The following is a 21,207-nucleotide window of genomic DNA, read 5'->3' as shown; positions in this document are numbered from 1 at the left end:
TTGAGAAATTTCAAGTATTTTTTCTTTCAAGAAACTGAAACACGATGACAAATAGGTAAAGCTGTCCTTAATCAGAATGGCAGTTACAACATGAAATACTGATCCTGTTCCATGATAGAAATGACAGAACCATGGCTTTTACCAAGGGAATGAAGCAATTAACATAAAAAAGCTGAGGACCAGATCAAACAGAATTATTTGCCAGAGCATCACAGAAGATAATGAATCTACAACAATTTATACCAATGAAGGCAGCTTGTCCTTGAAGCTCAAGGTCAATTTTTCAGAAAAGAACTAATCTTTTTTCTGCAATTTGCACACAGTACAACCTTTCACTTCCTGAATTAATCTTCTACAAAGCAGCATCACAGACTATAGCATGAATGTGATTTTTTTTTCCATTGGTACCTAGACTGAGAAATGTGTTGGGTCAACTCTTTCTTGTACAACAGATGGAAGGACATCATAAAATATCAGATGGTCCCCTAGCAGGCTCTTTAAAATTCAAATAAGGCTACATATCCTCCACCCCTGCCATACAAGACCATAACAGGGTTGATTACAGAAATACTACATACTAGCACAGGTCTGTGTCAAATCAGTAATGTGACACAGCGTCAAGCTTAGCAGCAGGGTTTTAACTGTTTATTTTCATTTAGCCCCTGCCTGCAGCATCTGTCATCACCAGGAACATTCCATGAAGTCCCAAACAACCAGCACAAGGACACCAAATATAGCCCAGCACTCAGCAGCTGGAATTATCCTGCAAAAGTTATTCCATTTTCATCCAAGACATTCAGCAACTTAGGATCCATTTCTAGAGACAATGCAATACCATAGCAATTATTCAGTAACCGGCTGAATAACTTGTATTAGGTAAGAGGCTTCAGTTTTGCTGCTCTGCCTTCACATACCTTCCAGGAGGCGATGCTGTCACTGGAATGGAAATGGACCAAAAACCCTCACATGCTGTTTGTGCACTGACTATACTGGTTGATCTTACCGTTTAACAGATATAGCCTATGCAGATAAAACACATCAGCAGATCAGGATGGCTTTATGCAAGAAATGCATATGCATGCACATGACCCAAACTGAAGACTCAAATTTCATGCAAAGTAACTAGTAAATGCATATTCAACATTTTTGAAAATTCAAAGCCCATCAGTTTCTAATGCACTTGTTCTGAAAAGAACAGAAGCTCTTTAGTGCTTTGCGTGAATTCAAACCATGGGCTATTACTCACAGAGAATAAACCTGTTGTGTCATCCATCTGTAACAGCCATCTGGGACAGATGTTTTAAATGGGAACTGCCACGAGATTTAGGGCCTACAATCAACTTATCTTACAACTTGATCATTTACCCCTGAATGTCCCAATAAGAAATTATGGAGTCCCATCTGACTGAAGAAAGAAATGCACATACTGTACATTGGCTTCCTTCCCTGATAATGAACAGTCCAGAAAGCAGATGAATGCTATGTCTATACCATCCTATCCCATCCCACCCAATCCCTGCTGCCTGGAGAGCTAAAACTCACCTGAATTTTTTATGGGCATGAAATGGACCATACATAATGCATGCAAAGTCAGACTGACTATTTGTTTGCTCTTATTTACTTGCTACCAAGGACCTGAGTTCCTTAAGACAAAGAAATGACTTTTAAAATGTGTTAATGATCAGCAAGTATAAATATTTTTCATAAAATTCTGAAACAAAATTATTAGGTATTCACACCCAAGTTCTATGAATTTTTCTGCATGTCCATCTGGCAGACAGCTGCATTATTTATTTGCTGTCACACTCAGTAAATTGATCTACTGGCATTTAAAGGTGTCATCTTTACCCATTACAATTTCAATGATCACTCCAGCACTGCCAGCATTGTACCAATGACCTGAGTCCTGACTACAACTTTTAATCTCTGCTAATCACAATACCAGCAAGATTAATTCCACATAGAAAGCAGTACAAGAAGAGACAGAAGAAACTGAAGGACCGGGCTGCTTTGCTTCAGAGTTCATTGATCTCTATACAGTAACAATTTGATGAGAACTTTAATTGAATGCATCAGAACTGTTGACACTACAATGTAGAATTAAGGTAAATGGGCTTCACAGACAAGAATTGGATTATATTATGCTCACAATGATGAAAACCTACCCAATCAGTCCCACCGCACCACCACTGTCCTCACAGTCACAAGAGGAATCTGACTGCCTCCTCACAGATAGGCCGTTCTGCCCTGAAGAGTTTGGGGCAGACATTACTTACCCTTAGCCACATCTTCTGCATGCTCTCCCCAGTATGTTTCCAAACTATTTTAGTGGCAGTCCCAGAGATGAGAACTCCATTTCTGCCCTGAGATAATTCAGGCTGGCAAATAACAGCAGCCCCCTGGTTACAGTGGGGAACCATTAAGAAGCAAGCAGTACTGATACAGCTTGGAAAACGTACCAAAACACAAGACACTCAAGATGCACTAGACCATGTTGTAACACACAGAGTGATAAGTGCAAGAGGTTCTCAAGAAAAGACACAATGAACATGCAAGCTCCTAGCAATGCACAGGCTATTGCACGCTGCCACACTTTAATTGTCCCCAGTTTGCACACTTTAGCACAACCTAGGAGGCGAGTGGCTCCATAACCATCACCAGTGACTGAGATGCTTCTGCTGAGAAAATGACCACTAGCATATTCCTCGTGCAACACTCTTCCAGCCAGGGAGTGCTCAAAAAGACATCTTGGGAAAGACAGGACATACATGTAGAGGGCAGGAACTAACATGAGCATGCCCGTGTGCTTCAAGTGGAAACTGAACACCAGCTGAAATAACGTCACCTCCCATGCACTGACACTCCTGGGTGGCACAGGAACTAAACACAGTGGTGACCTGCAACTCACAGCCACACACATACATCACCCACAGCAAAGCCAGACCGCAGAAAAAGTTGGAATTTTGATCATGCCTCACTAGAGAAAAACATAATTAAAACTATTACACTTGGAAAACTTCCAGCTCTATGAATCTGACAAAGACATTTATGATGATAAAAGAATAATAATGTCCAGTAAAATCCCTGTACATAAAAGCACTAAAAGAGTTTTATAGTTAGAAATCCAAAGGAAGAACACTTTAAACAAGTTAATGTGCAACTACTATAGAAAGGGAGTAGCATGATTTTTCCATTTCCAAAACTGATATTTAACTTCACAGCTATCTGTGTCTTATCACACTTTTCCTGCCAGACTAAACATGTCTTGTTTTATTACAGAGCAACTTATCTCTCAGGATATTTTTGATGAAAATGAACTCTAGGCTTCAATAAAAACAGCCCAATGTCCTCTCTATGATAGCTAATTTTTGACACTTCGATCCACTTTGCATTTCTATCCTTTGACGGATGCCTAACATGAGAAGGAATTCATAACACCATGCACCAACAGGGGTGCATTACAGGAAGACATATTGACGTGCTTGCTCTTTTTATTGATCCATGCAGCAGGTTGTTATTTGAGGTAACATTAACAGAAGTGTCACATTACTTAAAGAGAAAAAATTATTTCACAGTTTTTGGAAAAAAAACATTTGGCAGAATGCTGCCATCTGCACCAATATTTGAAAACCAAGCTATTCAAATATGTATAATTTACTTAATCTTATCAAGATATTTAAAAATTTGAGGCTTTTTATTACATTTTCCAAAGAAGCAACACTTTGCATACTGAGTTTTATATCCATCTGGAAAACTGACACTTGAAACAGCCTTGCCTTTTCAAGTCCATACCACCTTGTTATATTGGGGTCTTCATACATACTGAGCATATGACTTCTGGAAGTTGCTTTTGGGAAATAAGGGTGAGGGGAGACAAAAACTACAAAGATTGCACAAATGATGACAATAAGAATTTTAAGTCTCTCAAAAATATGTATATTACTATTATGTATATATACTGTTTTGATGATTTCCTGCAATTTTTCCTGTTTATTTTAGAATTGGGCACAAGAGAGCAGGTCAGAAGAACCTGAATAGGTTCAAAAGCTTCAAGAGGTTAAGAATTTCACAGCTGATTATGCTGAAAAACAGTTCCAATTTTGGACCAGTTAAGCAGTAAGTGACATAAGGAAAGAATTTCCAACACTCATGCACTAGAGCTGGAGCCTGTTTGGGATTGCAGCCATCAGAGCCCAGAAACTGGAGATGGAGACTGCAGCCACTCATAGCTTATTTGAAGAAAACACCTTCTGCCACCCTGCCTCTGTCCCTCTCAGTGATCACCCCTGTTTTGAAGGGGTGTCTCTTGTTTCATGTATTTGCTGTTTAAGCCTGGGAAAGGTGGAATGAAGCCTCCGCAGATTTTAACAAAGCAACATAGCTGCCCACTAGTCACTTCCTTGACTATAGCACTTTACCCAACCACCATGTTTAAAATACAAAAGGATTCTTTTCATTTTATCCTGAGCCTCCGCTGAACAGCAGACCTGAAGCAGGCATCCAGGAAAGAGAACAGCGTGCAAAAAAGAAAACTCCTGGAATGATTCATTAACAGCACAGTCAAATAGGCTTTATTAGAGTATTGTTACACTTTACTGTAACAGATTAGTGAGATATTCAGGATAGGGCTCCGGAAAGAGGTAGTTGGAAAGTCCTTTTACGCAGCTGGAAGTTTCTAGTACCAGTCCACCAGACCTTTCTGGACATTTGCTAAGCTCTGGAAGACTATAAAGTGTAGGCTTCAGACGACTGTGCTGCTGTGTGTTCCAAGCTGCTGAGCAAACCATAGGAGTGGGACTGTGAAGCAGAAACGAGAGGAAAAAGAAAAAAAATATCTCAAGCTGACTTAGCCATTTGCTCTAGAAAAACAATAATTTTCCAGGAAAATATTCTAAGCAGCTGAACCTTATCAAGAAGCTGGATGTGAACCATTCCTCAAAGGAATGCTCAGTAATGAAAGATTAATGTGCACTTTACTTTGGGGGGTTTGAACATAAGACTATCTCCCACCTTCTAATCTACTTTTCTGAATTTCTTTGTGCATGGTATTTACAATGCCCACTTCTGTTCTTAAGGTAGCAGCAGAAAGAATATCTTCTTTGAGTAAACAGATTTGGACAGACAGCAGAAATATGCCAAATATTGATTTTGTTAGGGCTAAGCTTAAAATTTCAATCTTGTTTCAGTTTCACATAGAATGAAATCTTACAAACTGATTTGTAAAACAAATGTATTATATTGTATTAAAACAAGTGAATTGTACTACTTCAAATAATAAATCGAAACATGAGTATTTGAGAGCAGCAGAAATATATAAATAAGGGTACAACAGTACTCTAGGAAAAATGTTGTGTCCTCAGATGTTCTGTCTGAACACATAAGGAAATACCTTTTCACTGTGAGGATGGCTGAGCATGAAGCAGGTCACCCAGAGAAGCTGTGGAGTCTCCATACTTGGGAGATGAATAAAGCTATCTGGCCGTGGCAATGGGCATCCTGCTCTAGGTGACTCTGCTTGAGCAGAGTGTTGGACCAGAGGACCTCAATAGATCCCTTCCAACCTCAACTGTTCTGTGCTTCCAAAATATTCCTCAAAATAAAGTCCCTTACTACCATCCAAAAAGGTAGTCAACTTGCATGATTCCTCAAACTAATCAATGCTAACATCATATGTGCTTTGGTTCTCCTTGAGAGATCAATCAGATCTTTCCATGTTCTCACTGTCAACTCACCCAAGCAAGGTCACAGGCAGACACTCTGCCTGGCTGGCCCCGATGTGGTAGTGTACTGGTAGTATACAACAGCAGTCACCCAACTGATCTAGAATGTTTTATTCTAAAAGCCTTTTCTTCAGTGGCATTTTCAGTCAAGTCTCTCCCCACTCCCCGTCTACCAGTTTTTACAAAGCTTAGCTTAATATCATTGCATCTATGTTCTATCAAACTGAAAGAAACTATTTGTGGAATACAAGTTATAAGTGAGGAAACTGACAATTCAATATATAAGCCTTTATTGGTGCTGGAAACCAAGCTAAAAACATGTTACAAGGAGTGCAGTTTTCTGCTGAATGATGTTTGTGTAAAGCATACTAAGCATCCAAGAATTACAGGAGAAGCATTACCTGCTTGTAGTTCTCCGGTTGTCTAACGAGATCTGTTTCTGTGACAGAAAAATGTCCAAGGACCTGGTCCATATGAGAGCCACTGGTGAATAAATGGATCTGGAATAGATTAAAAGATATTAGTCGAGTACAAGGACCAGATCATTAACAACATCATTAGCTACCCTCTAACGGCTGCATGGATTGAAATGGTGATATGAACCAGTGGTTACAAGCCCATTCCCAATAAACAAGCACAAATGTAACTTCTACCACCAAAACAACAGACCTTTTTAAAACAGCCCGCAGGAAGTGATGATCACGCACCACAACCATCTCACAAAATGGTCCATCTGGTACTGCTACCAGAACCACACGCAGGAATTGCTACTGCTGCCACCACAGTAAAACTGAAAGATTTCTCTCTTCATCCTGTCTTAGTGTGTTTTCCCTTACACTACACACGCTCTTGTGCATAGCATGAAAGGAAAAACCATGTACACAGATAGCAGAAGTCTTAACAGAGGTAAAGGATACCCTCAGCAGAATTTTTGATTTCTTCCTTTAAAGCAGAACATGCTACCTAGTTACAGTAAGTTTCTCTTTTGCTGCTATATATTGTTGCCTTTCGCTTACTGGGACCTTGTCCCAGCTGCGCTGGTGATGGTATCATCAATTACTTGGCGAAGAAGCTTCCTAAGTTAGTCAAGGGAACAATAAAAAGCAATTCCTCCTATTCAGAGCTGATCCCTTTGTTACTGTAATAACTGCAGCTGCCAAACAAGATAGCAGTGCACATTTGTCAGACAATCGCTCATATTTCATTAATACTTCTGCCAGAAGACAGAGAATGTTTCCTGCTTTTCTTCCTTTATTCTAATATGAACTTTATCATACACTTGGGTATTGACAACTATTTTAAAGTTGACAGGCACTGGGTGATTATCAAACCTTCCCTGAAACTTCAGAATATTTTAGCATTCCTTTCCCAAAACTCACTTCTGGTGACAACCATCTGTCACATGTGCAGAGCTATGTGAGTTTAAAAATAAAAGAGCACCTCCCCACACAATGTTCTTCCTTTCTACTTGCCACTCCTCTCCCTGCTGCATTCTTGTGTAACTCCGGCTGCCAAACCTTTGGGCCTCCAGCACCAGGGATGAATTTCAGCTCCTCTTCAAAATTATGTTGCAGCAGCATCACCAGCTTAAGCTCAAAACAAATACTCTAAAGCTGTAACAACAGAGGAATAAGGTGTTCCCCTGAGACCAGACTAGATGGGTATTGGAATAATCCAGTATTTGTAACTGGAATAATCCAGTATTTGTATTTTTGCTTTTACAATCTGTTACTGATAACCGCAACGTACTGAAGATGAAAGTAGGCTTAGGAAGGGAGACAGTACAAAGGTAAAAGCAGGAGAGGGTGAGAGACAGAGCATGTGTTGCTGTTGTGCGTGGCACTGTGATGGACTGAGGAGGCGGCAGGTCCGACTCAACCTTACACTAACCTTTGCGTGAGAGTACAGGGGCAGCTCCACCCTGAGCACCACTTTGGGAAGTTCCCAGTATAAATGCTTAAATGCCTTTGAGCTTAGATACCCTGCAAGGGAGATCAGCTTGACTAATTCACCTAAGAGATGAAAAGGGGGCTTGTTCATAGTTCACACACACTTGCACAAGAGGAAAAACTTCTCCTGCGTTAAAGAATGCCTACTGAGATCTAATGGCAAATTCACTTTAGGAAAAAATAAAGATTTTCAAACAAAATATATCAAGACAAAAAAAGCTATAATTAACCAATGTAGTAATTTACAGAGTAACATGATAGATTCTTCATGCCAAGATACAGATGCATCTAACAATTGCAGTTTAGCTCACTCATAAATTACTGACAATGAGGTAATCACCCAGCACCAGTCTCTGCCCTCTGTTTTTCAGAGATCAAGACTTTGTCCTTGGCCCTTTACTCTGTTACTACAACATCAGATATATAGATACAACCAATCCAAGCCACTGTAATATACCTTATTTTATATTGTTTATCTTAGAGAAGGCACAAGAAACTACTCCATCCATAGGAGGCATTTCCCAGCGCCGCTCTGCATTCTTACTAACAGAATAAAACACTTTCTCTTACAGTTTCCAAGCACATTACAACCATTATTGTCATTTTACCATGACCTGATACTGCCAATTATGTTAAACTCTTCTTCTATCATCACAACTTCCATTTAACATAATTTTAGTTGTACTAACTTATATCCATAGTCCACAATCAGACCTTCACCTGCTTAACAAAATTCATCTCTGAACCTGATCCAACCTTCCCCATACTGCAGGTGTGATTTCTGTCCTAGTCTTCAGTGGATGGAGGACAGCTGAAAATACCTGTGGGAAATCCATCGGCTTTGCAGAAACTCACTTGTTCCGCTATCTCTTTTCACATGCTGATTGTGGCACAGTGTATTTAACAGGCCCAAAAAACAATGCCAGTTTTAAACTACACAGGTTCCTACCTATTTTTCTGAAACTATGCAAGGCTTCGTATTCACATTTTTTAAGGCAAAGTGGTAATTCAAAGCCTAACTAAAAACAGCTGTTCTCCCCTATGAATTCAAAAGGCATCAAAAACCAGGCAGATAGATATTCCTCTGGCACTTGACAGAAAGAGGAGGAAACAGAACAGAAAGAACCAAGAGGCGTGCCTTAACACGGTAATTTATCCTTCACACTTCCATATATTTGAAGGTATATCAGGTAAATATGTACCACTGAGAATTTCGAGGGAATTATAATGGTATTACTGTATTATACTTTCAAAGCAGGCCAACCTGTCCATGTTGAGAAGTCATTATAATGTTATTCAACAGCTCATAGCCTCAGGCTGCAAAATTCCTCAGCAACAGAGAAGTTAAGATTTCCCTGAGGAAGTTTTCCTTCTACAGCAGGACATATGTAAGCTTCAACATGCCTTCTGGGGGCTGAAGTCACTGAAAAGCAGCTCAACAGAAGAACTAGCAAAGAGGAAAAGCCAGTCAGACCACCTAACAAGCAATCCCCAACACGTGACTGGCTGTGGCTCCAGAGGGGCTTCCCTCTTCAGTAACCTACGCTGGTTACTGCAGAACTTCATACCATCAACATAGAGTGGCTGCGGGCAGGACAGGGTAGATAGGGCCCCAGCAATCACTTTCAGTTGTCATCTATGTGCCTTAGAGAAAGAACAGCCATGAATTTTTGTCTGTTTCCCCCTCATATTTCCCTCCTACTGCTCCCTTTCCCTTTCTTTAAGCAGTGCAGTACAGTACTATTTCATTAAGACATGACTCATCACTTCTAACCTGAAAGTGCATGTCCCTGATCACCCAAGCGATTCAGAATTTTTTCACAAAATCATAGAAATGGAAAAGACCTGTGGAGGTCGTTAGTCCTACCTCCTGCTCTAACAAGGACTATCACCAACATCAGTTTGTGGCTTTGTGTACGTGGGTCTTGGAAACCTCTGAGGATGGAGACCATTCAGCGTCTCTGGTGACCTGCTCCAATGCTACCTATCATCCCAGAGAAGCTTTTTCTAATATGCCTGAACGTTCCAAGCTATAACCAGTGGCCCCTTCCCCTTTGTCTTCTGGTACTGCTGAGAAGACCATGGATCCATCTTTGTAACTATCCACCAAATAGCTGAAGGCAGCTACTAGGTGACCTCTTCCTCAGCCTCCTTTCCACCAGAGCAAACAAGCCCAACTCCCTCAACCTCTTCTTGGAGATCATGCCCAACTCAGCTAGTCCTTGACTAACTTGGTAGCCTCTCACTACAATTCTTATTTCCAGCAGCAATATCCATACTTACAAAATACAGAGTGGCAAAGCAGTCATCTCCTGAATAAGAACATATTTTCCAAGTGCGATGCATTTTTCTCAAAAAGCCCCAAATAGAGAATATGGTATTTTAGAGCCTATGTGAGTCACAGAACAAAATCTGTGGAAGTGTCGCCACTACTTGGCAAAAATTATAGCTCATGATCAGCAGTAAATAAGACTATTCTGCAGTTGAGATACATAACCTGTTAAGTTATTAAACAGAGCGAGTAAAAGCCATAATTACCATTTTGTAGAGAAAGCCCTCTGTAAATCTGTCAGCATAATTAAAAAACATAACACTCATTAGCCTCTTGCATACTGTGTTTGTGGTTTATATGAGAAAAGCGGCAGCTCATATAGAGGTCATATTGAGTCAGCTCAGTCTTCTAACACATAGCAGACCAGTTTAAAAATTTTAAAATTAATGCAGTAGCACAGCCAAAATTTCTCTATAAAGAGTCAGGAAATACCAATTATTGTTTATGCAGCTGTTAAATTGTGTAAGTATGTTATATTTTGTGTTACCATAAATGTTAACATTAATGTAGCACTGTAATGAAGTCCCTTCCAAAGTCACTTTTGCCTTTCAATTTTCCTGCTTTTAATTCAGATTAAAATATAAATCAGAGCACTGCACTTTATTACAGCTCTGAACAGAACTCCCACAGTTGCACATACGTATTTGAGCATGCATAATATTGGTGTATGACCATATATGCAGGAGCTGGGCTCCAGTCTATCCTCCTATGTACAATATTCATGATGGCAGCCCTCTACACACACTGCAGAACATAGTCTGATCCTAAGAATCATCACCAGCACCGCTTACTGCTTTCACTTTAGTCCAGTGATGACTGTTGCAGAAGGCAGTAATGGCAGCTTTGGGAAACTGGATGAACAGAGAAACATCCTCCCTCCTGCTTATTATTCCAGATTCTGGAAATCATGGTCCAGGGAACTGCAGCATAACTAACCTGTCTCTTACGTTTGTCTAACAGCCCTAACTTTAGCAAACATTCTTCCTTGGATAGCCACAGGGGAAAAAGAAGTCCAAGTTTATTTCAAAGTACAATCCCCACAGGAGGTCATCATCTCCCTGTCAACAAGTTTAGCATATTGCCCGATCAGCATCTCTTCATCATTTCAGTGCCTGACCCGGACCATTGAGAGTATCTATGTTCGTACTCGAGGCCCCAGGTTTGACCTGCTCTTAATTCTTCCTTGGTCTCATTAACTGCAAGCTGAGGTATTGAAGCTGCCTAATGATTTGTTATTGCCAAGTGCTACATAAATCAGAGAACTGATAATGAGTTATGGAGATATTTGCTTCACCTACTATAAAAATCAGCATACCTTAAATAGAGGTAGCTTATCAAGGGGAGAAGATGCCAATCATTTCATTTGAGTTTTATATTACTAAGACACCTCTCCCAATAGCATCAGTGTCTGTAATCTCAGCGCAAAAGCCAAGGACTGCACCTGCACTTACGGTGAATTGCTATCTTAGCTCCCAGATCAGGAAAGCACATTCACAGTGGGCAATGAGAAGCAAAAGGTTATTTTAGATGCTGCACACACAGCACCTGATTTTTCCCTTGGGCTGTCAATCAGACATCTTCCCTAGCAATCAATTCATGTAAAGAACAAAATGTAACCTCATTATAGTTTTCAGCATTGCTCTGTCAGACACGGGATTAAAACCAAGAAGGCATCTTCAGTCAAAACCCTCTTGTTCTGATCCTGACAACTTTCTGATAAATGTTGGGTTTTGAGGGGAAATTTCTCAAAACTGTTCTTAGTCTCAAAAGGTTTTCTGTGAAGATTCTGAGTACAATACCAAAAGGGTCCATACAAGTTACCTGAAGAGATATGAGCGGAGAAAGGGGGCCTAGCAAAAACATTTCTGAATAACTTTTGGTACTACCTTTAGAACCATTTTTTAAAAATTTGTCTCTGCAGCCACCACCACTATCAACTTTGGGACTGCAGGCTGTTTCCAGCCTGTGCAGAAGTGATGCTCCCAGATGTCTGTGATTTTCAGACAGGCATGTAAACATTATTTGTAAATGGGAAGAGAACTGTAATCTTAGCAGTGTAGAGACTGCTACTGATTCCTGATTTAAAAGCAGGTAGATTTTGGGTTCTGCTCAGATGTTCCCTGGTATTTCTGAAAGGGAAACTGCATTTTATTTTGCTGCTATTACTTCCAACCTCCACGCCCAATATTTTGAATCCACATTTTCGATGAGTTTATATAGTTCTGAATCACTTCTTCTGATCTGTGGGACCAGCATGCTCTGTCTTGCTTCTACCGGACATTTTCTGAGAAAAATGGAAACACCGTATGGTTGCAGAAGTGACTAATGTGTCAACCTGCAAGAGAGACCTTTGTACAACAATTATGACCTTACGAACACTGCACATACTTTATTTTATCATGGTTCTGCCACCGCTGGAGAAATGTGGGGATACTTATATTTAGAGTAATTCACTCTTACCTATAGAAAATGCAGGAGTAGCAAACAAAAATAATTTGTACGTTTAGCTCTAGCTGACAAGGCTTTTAAATAATAAACAATGCCATAGTGAGTTAGAAGAATCATTTACCTTGTGCAAAAGTTTGCATTGCTCTTGGTGCTGAGCGTGCAAACTCTGCCACTGGAACCTCAGCCTCCCATTTAACCACTGAAGATATCGAACGTCTACTCTGTCTTCTAGTTCATATTCAGGTGCTATTTCAGTTGTGCTTTTCTGGCTGTTAAGCAGATCATCTTCACACTAAAAGCAGAAGAGAATACCAAAATATTTTGAGTTGGCTTCAACACTTTCAAATCATTCAGCAGTGAAGAACATACAAGGCAAATAGGCCAAAGAGGAAAAAATTGTCCAAAAAAGGAAGTAAGTTCCAGCAGTAGAGAGAAATTGGAATATTTTAGAATACAGGACTGGGAACACCCTAAACAAGTACTGAAGTCTGGAACAAATATCAGCTTCTCAGCGATGACGTAGTAAGCTGTCTTCTCTCCCGTCTTTCATTTTCCATACCCAGGAAGACACAGTGTTCCTGACACAGCAAGCATGTTCTTTACGCAGATGGGAAGGGGAAAAAAAAAAAAAAAAAAAAAATCACATTTTGTCTAGATTCTAATAAGTCAAAGAACATAAAAAACAGACTTAGCTCCTCCAGTGTCTTCCCAAAAGTGCTGCAAGCTGGTTTTGGTGACCCCATTTTGTAAATGCCTTATACAAGGACAAAATTGTGGGCCCGTGCTTACTCAGATATTTTCTCTTCTCCACCCAGCATTTCCCTTCTTGCAGGACAGAGGAAAAGAAACAATCATCCGCCATCCAGGAGTCCACAGAGGCACTCCCAGCTACAGCTGCACCACCTTTCTCTAGAGTAATTTGGAAAGAAGGGAGAAGCTAAGAGTTTCCTTTTGTTCATCTTGTCCCACTTACCTTCTGCTGCAGAAAAAAAAAAAAAAAAAAGAAAAAGAAAAAATGAAAACGCCAACCACCACCTTCAGCAAGACATTTCTGTCCTATCTCTTTCCCAAGGAACATGGGGGGAATTCCACCTCCCCCAGCCTCTTGCACAAAGAGATCATTCACATGTACAAACAGATCTCTCTCCATTTTCAGCTAGGACTCCTGCAGATTGCAAATTAAAAAGGAAGTCATGGGTTGTTTTACTTCTGATGCCAGTAATGTCACTTAAAGTAAGGCTATCAACTTCATCCAGACTATAGAAAATACATAAAATAAACATAATCCATAATTCCCAATTTTTTACTACAGCATATCATAAGTAGAAATAACACAGAACCGTGATGCCCTGGTTATTCAGAACATGTGTTCGCCAGCTAAGAAACTGTCTCCCAGTTGTTGGATTCTCAAGACATTTCTTTAAAGTGGAAATTTAGAAAGTCTACTTCAAACATGAGTGTTTTCAAGAAAACACTTAAGCAGATATTTGGACCCATAGACCTTGATGATATTTAAACATGTGCTTCCCTCCTTCACAAACTTCCATGTTCAATAAAATCTTATAAAGATTCAGTTGGCAGGCAAAGCTTGAATGTAATTCCAATTTGGATCATAAACTAAAAATGCAAACTGTAAAATGAAGAGAGTTTAATCTTGCCTTAAATGCAGATTTCAGCAGAAGTGTATCTATGACCGTGATCAAATAACCTGTTGATGCTTGTTTTAACCTAAATATCAGCTCAGCTGACAGGACCTCTTTCTTATTATTTATAAGCACAAAAATGCTGTTCTGGTCACATAACAAAATGTATCAAGATTACAAGTTTTTTCCCTTTGCTCTGTGGCTCAGATAAATGCATGCTATAAATCACAGGGGCACAGGGTTGGTAAAGGGCTTTTCCTTTTAAAGGCACAGATTCATCCTTGAAAAAAACCACAGTATCTCCTTTGCGCCAACTGCAAAGTCACTCTTTTTCCTCAGACGCCTTCAGCCCCGTGCCCCTAAATCAAAAGGCACAGTGTTCTAGGGCGCTGCAGTCCCAGCTAAGTACCTTCGTGGTTCAGCTTGCCTTGCCCCCACCAGGAGAGGTTTCTGGACTATGAAACCATACAGATACGATTGCCAAGTTGTCCATAAACACGATGAGCCAAGCAATGGGATATTAGTCATTACAGCAGAGAAAACGCATGTGTAAACAACATCAAAACACTTCACATAAATGGCCAGAAAGCTGCAAGGCCAAAGACAGACCTGGGACTCCCAGATTAAAATCTGCATTTTCCATAATTTACAGTTCAATTCCAACTTTCCTGGTTAGAGGTTTCAGAACAGCACAAATACTGCTCTCCTGGGGATTCACTTCAGGAAGGAATGGCATTAGACTCGATTGCTTTGGCAGTACAGTGACAAACACCATGCAGAGCTACTTTTATTGTAGCAACCTGCCTTATTAATATTAAAATAAGGAAGCCAGCCAATGCATTTTTTAACAGGATCTCTCTATTATTTATTTCACAAACTGCACAAAAAATTTATTTTTGCTATGAAATACTTAGCCTGGCATAAAGTAAACAAGGTAAAAAAAAAAAAAGGTCTTCATCTTATACCGTGCCCTCAATTTCTAGTCCCATCTTTACAATCTAAGACTATTTACTGCTCTCCCAGTGGGAGAAAAATCACTAAAATACCAGCCCAAGCTAGAGCCTTTGCTTTAAATATCACTGTGAATTTATCTAATCTATACAGCAATATGGGTACACACCTACATTCACTTCTGAGATACAGAAGTGCATATTATTTAGTCAAAGTCATGAAGAGAGCAGCCAAGACAACTACCCAGGGCTCTCAATGGCCTCCTCGCACTTGGAATGCTCCACATCAGCTCTGGAAGAGATCATTTCGTAGCCACTTACCAGAAAAGCTTCTTGCTTGTAAACTGTTTGCTGCAATTAATGTTTCTCTTTGATCTGTTTCAGCGAAGTGAAGCGCATGGAGTCCAGCTACAGAATGGTGCCACAGGCTTGCAGTACCAAAGCCACATCAACATGTATCAATACTCTCATTGCAGTGTCAGAGTCTTTTCCCATTACACTGGCGATATCAGAGATAGTCTTGTCAAACTGGACAATGTGGACTTGCCAGAGCACTTATGATTAGCATAACGTAAGCAGAAGCTAGAATGAAGCCCCTCCATTCCACTCCAGCTATCACTCACCCCAAACAAGCCTTTCTGCCCTAAAAGCTCAAAGTACTGCTGTTAAAAGATCTCAATATCCATTTATTGGCAAGACTCAGAAAAGCAAGCACAAGCCTGATGAAGGTGACGTGCATATATTTACATGAACTCTCTTTGTGCCAATTCCCTGCCCGCACTCTGGCAGAACTTAAACCCAGCTCTCCTGTGGTAAAAGATCCAGGCAAATAACCAGCCAAGCCCCATAATAAATACACATTCTAGGACATCACACATCACCATCCCAACTAAGGTAGCTCACAAACTACAAAACCTACCCCAAGCTCATAAATACATCTCTGGCTTAGAGCTAAACATAGTTTATGTCCTAAGAGCATATATTCAAAATTTTTGCAAGGGAGCCTAAAGTTCAGTCTCAAACACCACAACAGTTTTGCTCTAAACATCTCCCCCCAGGCTATTTCAAGTCCAGTTGTTATGAAAAAAGATGCCAGATCATTCTCAAAACGTGTGAATGGACTTGTTGTAGTTGGACAATGCAGGAAGTGCAAAAAAAGCCAACACAGTTCTCATGGCAGAAGTGCCCTGAGCAGACAAGTCAGATTCACAAAATACACTGAACTGAAAAAAGCCATTCAATATAAAAGTACTTGGGGGGGTGGAAAATAAGGGGTGGGAGAAAGGAGGGTATGAAAAGAAGACATGGTGAGATATCAATTTTCATTCACGTTCTATACATTTGGGCAAACAACTTGCATGCAACTTGCTTAGAGAGAAATTAAAGATTAAGATTTCAAATTTTAAAGCAGAAATAAAGCTTTTCTTGTTGGCTTGAAATACAAAGCAATCCCATGTTACTGGAAATTGGAGAGCAGTTCTACCAACAGTGAATGGAGATAAATTAAACAACTACTTCATTATATAAATAGTTTATCAAAGAATATAAGCATCCATGTGTTTGTAAACATGTGAGAAGGGAGCATTTTTTGCACTACTTGCTCCATTTGAGAATTTCAGTGACCTGGCATGCAGTTGACCTTGCTCTGTTCATACACTTTGAATTAAACAAACTCCCAAAATTGTTTTAAAACAAAATTCCTTGCGGATTCAGTGGTGACCTTGCAATATGCCACAAACAGTACTGCAAAGAAAACCCTTTGCTGTGCAACTTCATCACACTTCTATACTTTCTGTACTTTCCTAATTCATATAGGTATCTTAATGCTTATAAATTCTTACCTGAATAAATTTACGATGGCCTGTACACACAAAGGAAATGAAAAGGCCTATGCTGCCTGCACTGCTGTAAAAGCAAGGCGATGGCAGGGCTAGTTCCCTGAGAGATGCTCTTTTGTGACAAGGAGCTGCCACCTGTCGGTAAATGACAGACCCCCGCCACTGCCGGCTCAGCCCCGGTGCTGTGGCTTTTCCCCGGACATCTTCCAAATCCCTCCAAGGATCAGCTCTCTGCATCCATATTTGGACAGCCAGCAAGCAGCTTGCTGCCCTTCCCATGGAGAAGCAGCCCCTTCTGGAACATGGATAAGCACGTTTAACCCATGGATATATACATTAAGTCAACTCTCTGACATTAATCCTTGAGCAGAGCGAAATAAAGCACGTGCCAGTTAAAACCACTAACACACACTCCCACCCCACTACTCATTTTCACATGAGTTAATCTGGGTCTAGACAGAAACTATTTACTCTCAGGTACTACTCAAATGTTAACTACACTAAGCACGCAGCCTGATATCCCAAAGGTGGGAAGGAGCGTATCTAGATCCCTGGCTGCAGGACTCAGGGAAGGCAAAGCAATCACATAAATCAAGCTAATAAAGTGCTTCTGCAGCTTTTACCGAGCACTCATTCTGAACTGCTCATAATTCAGACAACGGTTTTGATGTGACATAACATATGTTAACCTGTGTAATCACCGATCTTTAAACAGAGTGTAATTTTTTTAAAAAATTAAACACCATAGCCAGAAATAACAGTATCAGACATGCTTTCCTAATTAATACAGCCATATATCTATCTGCAGGAGGGAAAAATGTGAAAAGGAACAATTTGAACAGATGAATGTGAAAGGGACAACACTATTTTCATTAACTGCACCATCAACAACACTAATTGGATTTCCTCCTAGACAAGGTAGGATCCAGATTAGATGTTTGCAAGGAAAGATAGATGGTGTAAGAACCCACTCCCAATTAAATATCCAGAAATTTGCACAGAAGAATGTGTTTCCACAAACGTAAGTGCTCACAACATAGAAGTTATGCTCATAGCATCTTCAGCAATTAAAAAAAAAAAAAAAACAAAAAAGATGTTATGTTTCCGCAAGGCCTTTTAGTTTTTAAATTTCAATGCATTTTGTAAAAATTACTACTCACAACAGCACTCCCAAGAGTTCTGCTAGTATCTGATTGGCAAAGACTGAAAAAAAGAAGGTGCTGAGGGGAGAGAGAAAATGTGAACGCAGCTCCTACCCATTCCTGCCTTGTTCAAACAAGCCTGTCTGGCAGTGGCCACAGGCCTGAGGCACTAGAGCAACTCAGTCCCTTATCCCATCCCTCCTCGCTCGCTCAGGAGGTTACTTAAGAGCTCTGCAACAGCGCAAAAGCACGATGCCTTTAACAGAGCACAGCAGCGTTGCTTAATCTTTGGAGCTGCAAGGTCGAGGGTATTGCTTGCATTTAAAATAACATTTAAATCCCAAAGCTCACTGCATCATGTATTCAGACAAAACGTGGAACCCAAATACACCAAAACAAACACGTGGCGGGGCAGACCTCAACTCACAGAGCACTGCATTTTGCAGGGCTCAAGAAATGCCAGTATAGATAGTGCCTTGCACTGCAGTTCTGCCTGCAGCTGCAGCCCCGCTTGCCCACGTCCACTTTGCTCCACTGTGGCAAGTTGCTGGAGAGGAGGCAACCAGTGAAGAGAGAAAGATGCAGCATGCTATATCAGCAGCAAATCTGGAGGAAAGAGGCCAAACTGGAGAAGCAACAGCATCTGCCCTCCAGCAGAGGAGAGGCCGAGCTCTGCCATATGTAGAAGGCCTGCCATGCCTTTCTTTCCACGCTCCTTTTGTCCTCCTGAGGAAAAAGTGCTTTATTTCAAAAGATCCTCCAGTGAGAGTTAAACCCTGATCACTTGAAGTGGGACATCAAAAGCAGAAAACTTTTTCATTTGTATCATAAGACCATAGAGCAAAGATAAATCAGATGGTGACAAAGGTACTGACTGCTCCCCGCCACTGGAGGGCAGGAGAGGCAATAAAACATATTAAAAATCCCCCGGTTTCTCTAACGGACTGGGAAGGAGCTCCCTAAACAGGACTTCAGCAAAGTACAGAGTACCAGTATGACCATGCTAAACCTTCCTATTAGCACACCAGTCCTCCTCTTCCTCTCCTCATGTGAAAGCTCACACTTGAGCATGTTGGTAGAACCCCATCCAGAACACATCAGCTGTAATGTCAGGTTCAAGAAATCTTGAATTTATTTGAAATTCAAACATTACCAGAGAAACAGCAGATTAAATAAACTATAAGCCTTTCTGATTATTTCAGACTCCTCTTTTAGAGCATTTTACCTTGACATGCTGTCTAAAAGAAAAAAACCAAAACAAAACCCACCACTTAAAAGTGTATTCACTGTGGCAGGCAAAAAAAAATGCTATTAACCTCACATTTAACAGTGCACCAACCACCAATCACAGGAAATTGTTTTTCATTGGGAAAAAGGTTCCATGACAAGTCCGAAGCATGGAATTAAAAAAAAAAAAAAAACAAAAAAAAAAAACACAAAAGACCAAAAGGAATAGCATGTACATATGCACATGCAGAACAACAGAGAGACAATTTCAGCTGTCACCTGTAACTTGTGCTTTAACACATACAGAAAGTGGATTTCAAAACTCCAAACTGAAAAGCGCTCTAGTTCTTGTACAGCAAAAACTTATTCCTAATTTAATCACCTCTGACCACAAAATATATTTAAGCCTATAGGCAATACCAGTACCTAAAGACAAAAATTAGCACTTCAAAGTTCAATAGTTATGTATTCTGGAAGTGACTTTTAAAAAGTACAAAAGGCAGAAAAGCAGAATTCAAGCATTTTTCTCCCTTAGTTTCTGGTAGAAGCCTTTACAGGGTGGGTAGCAGTGCAAGGAGAGGGTAATAGCCTTGTCAGCCACACAGGAGCCCAGTGAGCTGCAAAAGTGGGGCCCTGGTGCTCCCCCAGCAGAGGCGGCGTGGAGAGGGGTGCAGCGCTCCCCAAACACATCAGGCCGCCACGAGCAAAGCAGCACTCCTCACCGCCAAAAATGAGGCAAGGGAAATCCTGCAGGAAAAGCTTTAGGGATCCTGTGCCCTCTGTTTCGGGGACAGCTTTTAAAAAAGTGTTGCTCAGCAGCTACTGAGCACGGCACCAACAGTAGCAAAAAGGGGCAAAAAGATAAATGGTGAGAGTTACTAGGAAGACAGGAGGACAAAGAGAATAGAAGTGTAAGCACAGGGAACAAGGGAGGGAAATCAAAAAATGAAAGCTGACAGACTAATATAGCCCATAAAGATCTGGAAAGTAATTATGCTTCTGAGTCGGAATCAATATGTTAATAAAATTCTGTCCTCCGCCCTCCACTGGAATAGGTGAAGAGGGGGAAAAAAACCCAGAAAATTTATGTTTACTGACACTAGTGCCTAAGTTTTCCTGGTTTTCTTCTGGGGGGAACATCAAGCTTGGCTGCTATGTTAACACTTTCCTCTAATAACAGGGTTTATGGAACAGCAGTGACGGTCAAGATTTCTATAAGAGAAAGGCATTTCAACAACAAAATTAGACCAAGCATAAGCCTTACACTATACTCGAAATAGCCAGTGAGCAAAGCTAGACCGTGACAAACAAAAGATTAATGAAATTGCAAGCCTAAGAGTCAGAAGGCATGTTTAGTTTCATTTTTCCCCACCAGAAGTAATTAAACTGAGTTCACTTTGGCATGCTAGACAGACACGCATGAATTCCAACTATAATAGCCATAATAGCTCTATTTGTCGATTACTATAAATTCCCAAAAGGGGAGGGGCATCCAATTTCACTCAGAGGGCAAGAAGCAGGCGGAAGGAATTAGTGGAACCAAGAACCAGTGTTTGTACAACATATCCTGGTGATAATGAGGGATATAACATCACTACCACCATCTAAAAAACTCAACAGCCTCCACACATAATTAAATTATGGGTCACAGATAGATTCATTTCAGCTCTAGAAATAATACCAGTACAGGCAGTACTCCTCCCTGGAAACAGAGAGAATACACGCTCACAGAGTGCTGCTATTATCTGCAGCAACCATCATAGATTTGAAGAAAGCTGTGATGATATCACTAAAATTTAAAAAGCAAGGCAAAAATAATTAAGTCAAATACTGAATGTGCTAAAAAGACAGGTTTATATCAAACAATTATCTGCTTCTCTGAGAGAGAGAGAGAGAAAGTAAGAACTCCCCAGGTCTGCCTTACAGATTGAGTGAAATACAGTGTTTCACCTACTGGT

At 40.4% G+C, this 21,207-nt stretch overlaps 1 protein-coding gene across 1 annotated transcript in view; it reads right to left on the bottom strand.

The window, feature by feature from the left end:
• The window catches only part of TEDC1 (tubulin epsilon and delta complex 1), a 78,756-nt gene that overhangs the window by 43,271 nt on the left and 14,278 nt on the right, over positions 1-21,207 (bottom strand). Inside the window, exons 4-5 of the mRNA XM_074152215.1 lie at positions 12,571-12,741; positions 6,122-6,220 (exon numbers count right to left, since the gene is read on the bottom strand). Of these exons, the coding sequence (XP_074008316.1) occupies positions 6,122-6,220; positions 12,571-12,741 (270 nt within the window). The remainder of the gene's footprint in view (positions 1-6,121; positions 6,221-12,570; positions 12,742-21,207) is intronic.

This window comes from Numenius arquata, chromosome 8, assembly GCF_964106895.1.
Source record: "Numenius arquata chromosome 8, bNumArq3.hap1.1, whole genome shotgun sequence".
Lineage (NCBI taxonomy): Eukaryota > Metazoa > Chordata > Aves > Charadriiformes > Scolopacidae > Numenius > Numenius arquata.
The sequence above is the reverse complement of the archived record's forward strand: the minus strand, read 5'-3'. Positions and strand labels throughout refer to the sequence as shown.